The sequence below is a fragment of the Cebus imitator genome, unplaced genomic scaffold, assembly GCF_001604975.1.
Source record: "Cebus imitator isolate Cc_AM_T3 unplaced genomic scaffold, Cebus_imitator-1.0 Scaffold860, whole genome shotgun sequence".
NCBI lineage: Eukaryota > Metazoa > Chordata > Mammalia > Primates > Cebidae > Cebus > Cebus imitator.
This window is the reverse complement of record NW_016108175.1, coordinates 30915-35159: the sequence shown is the minus strand read 5'-3', so window position 1 is coordinate 35159 and position 4245 is coordinate 30915. Positions and strand designations below refer to the sequence as shown.

At 51.1% G+C, this 4245-nt stretch overlaps 1 protein-coding gene and 1 long non-coding RNA gene across 2 annotated transcripts; one reads left to right on the top strand and one right to left on the bottom strand.

Moving 5' to 3' along the window:
• Positions 1 to 419: 419 nt before the first annotated feature.
• LOC108297919 lies at positions 420 to 1527 on the bottom strand. The gene is made up of 2 exons (XR_005198662.1): positions 1344 to 1527; positions 420 to 1202 (listed from the first exon to the last, which is right to left on the bottom strand). It is a non-coding gene; the product is annotated as an uncharacterized LOC108297919 (long non-coding RNA).
• A 2-nt stretch (positions 1528 to 1529) lies between these two features.
• LOC108297918 (vacuolar protein sorting-associated protein 4A-like) lies at positions 1530 to 2656 on the top strand (the record flags this gene model as incomplete). Its single annotated transcript, XM_037735608.1, has 1 exon — positions 1530 to 2656. A coding segment is annotated over one exon (786 nt), but the record flags the coding sequence as incomplete, so codon positions are not given.
• Between the last annotated feature and the right edge of the window lie 1589 nt (positions 2657 to 4245).

Here is a 4245-nt window from a genome sequence, read left to right as displayed (position 1 = left end):
CATGCTGCAAACAGCAAAACAAAACCGTTCAAATATGGATGCTATTCTTACTTGATGTGCACAGTGTGAAGGGAAAGAAGATAGCGAAGGGGGTCCAGAGGACCACCATCCTGACCTGTTTGGATTCTCTTTTTTATGGAATATTAAGCAAAAACCCAATACACAGAGCCTCTCACAGACAGGTAAGAGAGTTGCTGTCAGAGGGACCAGAGCTGATTTGAGCCACTTCTGAGCTTAATCCTGGGACTGAAAGCTGAGGGCTCATAGCGAAGCTCCCAAGGCCCTTCTTGTGTTTGCTCTTAGGGGTGGAGCTGAAGAATCAATGCCCCTCTTTTCCAGAGCCAGATAGACATCAACCTGTTCACCTTTCCACATTCCACATCCGATTTCCTTGTTGTCACCACCTAGTGATAACACTGTTTTTAAAGAGTACACCTGTTTATTAAAATGAAAAACAGAAATGTACATTTTTGTTCTTTGTTTGCTTTAAGAAATTTGATCAAGTTGCAAGGAAATGACTGGGCACGGCTCTGTACCTCCTCGGGCAGTGTGGAAGGCAGTGAAGATGGCTGCATGGCACGTGGCTCCTCCAGGGGGTGGTCTGGCCCCCAGGCATCATTAATCAAAGCCACTGCCAAGCAGGATTCAGTCCATGGCAATGTCCCCAGTGCTTCCTCCTAGGGGGCCCTGACACCTTCCCCAAAGGCCCACCTGCCCAGTGCCAGTGAGCCAGGGGCTGGCCTCCCCCCGAGGACTTCAGGACACCGGGTGGGCTCTAGGGCACTTGGCCCTGGCAGGCAGGCTCTGAGCTATGGAACAGATTGAGGCTGGAGGCCAGTGTCACTACTGCCCAGATTTCTTCTCCTTCTGGAAGCTGAAGCTTGTACATCTGTTCAGTTTTCTTTGTTTTTGAGCAAAGTAGTCAGCCCGGGCAGTGCTTGCTCACGATTCCAGGATGTAGTTAACCTTCAGCACAATTTCATTGACGGTAGCAGCATCTGATTCAAAGTAGAGGTGTTTATAGTCGTGATTGCTTAGATATGTGAGTTTAAATATTGCGTGACTGGGGCTTTTTTCTTCAGCAAGGTCACAGGCACAGAGCAGGTCAGAACTGATTAAGATGGGTTTCTGCTTAATCCAAAACTTAGTGCTGGCTTTCTGATTCGTAACAGGGTCTATCTCTACTTTGTCTCCAGAGATACCTAGCTATATGTCGGTTGTGAATCACAGTCTGTGGACTATTCTGACTTTGAATGACTTGTAATGGTGGCTGCTAAGGATATCCTGTTCTGTGGCTATGTCAATTTGCGAATCCTCCTCAAAAACCCCATCTGCCCTTGAACTGTTCTCGCGGACCAGGCAGAACTCCCATGTGCTCTGGCTCTCCAAAGTGCTGTCCAGGTCAATGGCGACATTGGGCTCACTCTGCTTCTCCAGGCAGTACTGAGGGCCTGAAATTTTCTGGGGTCCTTTTCTTCGCTTCACTGCCTTTAGTAAGATTTCCTTCATGGTGACCTTTGTGTCACCTGGCCAAAGCTGTGGCAACAGAGGCCAACCACTCCACCTTCTTCTCCGTGTCCTCCCCAGATCTGATGTTCAAGTGGCTCGGGGAGAGTGAGAAGCTGGTCAAGAACCTGTTTGAGCTGGCCAGGCAGCACAAGCCCTCCATCATCTTCATCGATGATGTGGATTCCCTCTGTGGATCCCGAAATGAAAATGAGAGCGAGGCTGCCCAGAGAATCAAAACGGAGTTCTTGGTCCAGATGCAGGGGGTGGGAAATAACAATGATGGAACTCTGGTTCTCGGAGCCACAAACATCCCATGGGTGTTGGATTCAGCCATCAGGAGGAGGTTTGAGAAGCGCATTTACATCCCCTTGCCAGAGGAAGCTGCCCGAGCACAGATGTTCTGGTTGCATCTGGGGAGCACCCCCCACAACCTCACGGATGCAAACATCCATGAGTTGGTCCAGAAGACCGAAGGCTACTCGGGGGAGGACATCCGCATCATCGTGTGGGACTCCCTCATGCAGCCCATGAGGAAGGTGCAGTCAGCCACACACTTCGAAAAGGTCTGTGGCCACTCCCACACAAATCCCAGCATGATGATTGATGACCTCCTGACCCCATGCTCACCAGGGGACCCAGGGGACATGGAGATGACTTGGATGGATGTCCCTGGGGACAAACTCTTAGAGCCTGTAGTTTTCATGTCAGACATGCCGTGGTCTCTGGCTACCACCTGGCCCACGGTGAATGCAGACGACCTCCTGAAAGTGAAGAAATTCTCAGAGGACTTTGGCGAGGAGAGTTAAAAGCTGCCTCACTTGGGCAATGGTGAAGGTGGGAGGTTGATTAGGGCAAATCCAGGCACTCCCCATGTCAGCAGCCAGACAGGGCTCCAGGGCTTGTCCCAAAGTCACTAGAGTTCCCTCTACTCTCTGGCCACCCACCAGGGAGCTGGAAAGAAGGGCTTTGCAGCTGCAGAGACACTCTGCCACCCTGGGGCACATGGTGGACACTGGCTCTTCCTACTTCCTCCTCTCCTGGATGCTCACCAGCTCCTTCTACCCCTTTTTTTTTCTTCCATCTTTTGTTCCCCTAAATTAATACTGCTTGGATTTTTGTCTTGTTTATAAATAAAGATAAATTCATCTGGAAGAAAAAAGATGATGGATGGAAGAAAAAGCAAATTCCTGTCCTCAAGCCATGTGAGGATCTAAAACAGAGTGTAATTACTTAACCCTTAATGCAGCGTGCTTGTAAGACAAAAGTCACCTTCCTCTAGGGTGAAGGCCACAGGAATCAGTGAGAAAGCCACCTTTCCTGGTGCCCCATAGCACAGATGATGACCCGAGATCCTCACCACCTCCCTCCCTCTTCAAACACAGCCTCCCTTGGGCTTTTGGACAGAAGTGGGATGTTGATTTGTTCTGTGTGACCCCTCTCTCATATTCCAACTTGGGCCTTGGGTCTGGCTGCAGCCTCAGACTCTTTTTGACTGCAGGCCTGCATACCTGGCACTCCCCCAGGGGGAGCCTGGCCACTGGCACCTGAACCCTAACCTCGTGACTCAACTCAGCCACAGTGGCAGCCCCCGGGGATGGGGTACAGGCTGTGTTCCAGGTGCTATGCTAGGCACAGTGGCTCTGAGCTAGGATATTCCATGGTCCCTGGCAAGGAGAGGAAACCGAGGCCCAGGGAGGTGACTTCAGGAGGATGGCATGCACAGGCTTCCCATGAGTGAGCCAACAGCAAGTGGTGGAGCCAGCCTTCAAACCTGGCTGCGCTGATCCGAGGCCTTGCGTTCCTCCCATCCTGCCTGCATTTATCCTTGAAGTCAGCTTTCCTCCTGAATTACCCATATGGGTAATTGTCACTGCCATCATCCCTTTCAGACAGGCTGGATCCATGTCATCTTTGATGCCTTTTGGCCCTTGTGTCCCACACCCCGTAACAGCCGCCAGGTAGTCCTGCATTCCCACACTTCTCCCACCGCTGGGACATGGCCACAGGTGCTCCTTCCCTTGCCCTCCCTCTGCCCCCCCTTGCTTTCCTTCTCCCCACTTCTTCCCATGGGCCTCATCACCCACCATTGGGAGAATCTTTGTCAAAGGCCATCAGTCATTTTAGAAACCTATAAAGGCTGCAAACTTTTCATGTCTGCATCCCAAGCTAATAAGATCTGTCACCAAACCACATGCATTGGTACCATTAACTGAACAGCACTGTCCCTGCCCATGAGCAGGTCCCAGGCTTCACCTCCTCTATGCCTTTGCTCACAGGAGTTCCTTTCTTAAACTCTTAATTATTCAAGGCCCAGTTTAGATGCTGTCACCTGGAAGGGAAGCTGAGGAGGCATACATTTTCATGAACAACCTTAGAGAAACTTGAAAGCCACAGAGACGTGTTTGAGAAGAGCATCTCCCCAACCTAGGAGGGCATTGTGTTGTGGGCAGGGGCAGTAGAGAGAAGTGGTATTAGAGAGGGATGACAAGTTGGCAGCAAGGGGCTCAGGATGCCTTGGAAGGTGGGAGTGGATCATGCTTCCTGGGTGGTGGAGGTGGAAATCTTTTTAAAAATTTAGATGACAGCTCACTCTGTTTGCACACATGACTACAGCTGGGCTTGGTTTTGTAGGCACAGCAGCACTGTGAGAAGAGCACAGTCAACAGAGAGATGCTTGCTCCACTCTCCTGTGGGCCTGAACAGGATCCAGCTGCACCCCACCCCCCTGCCCCTCAC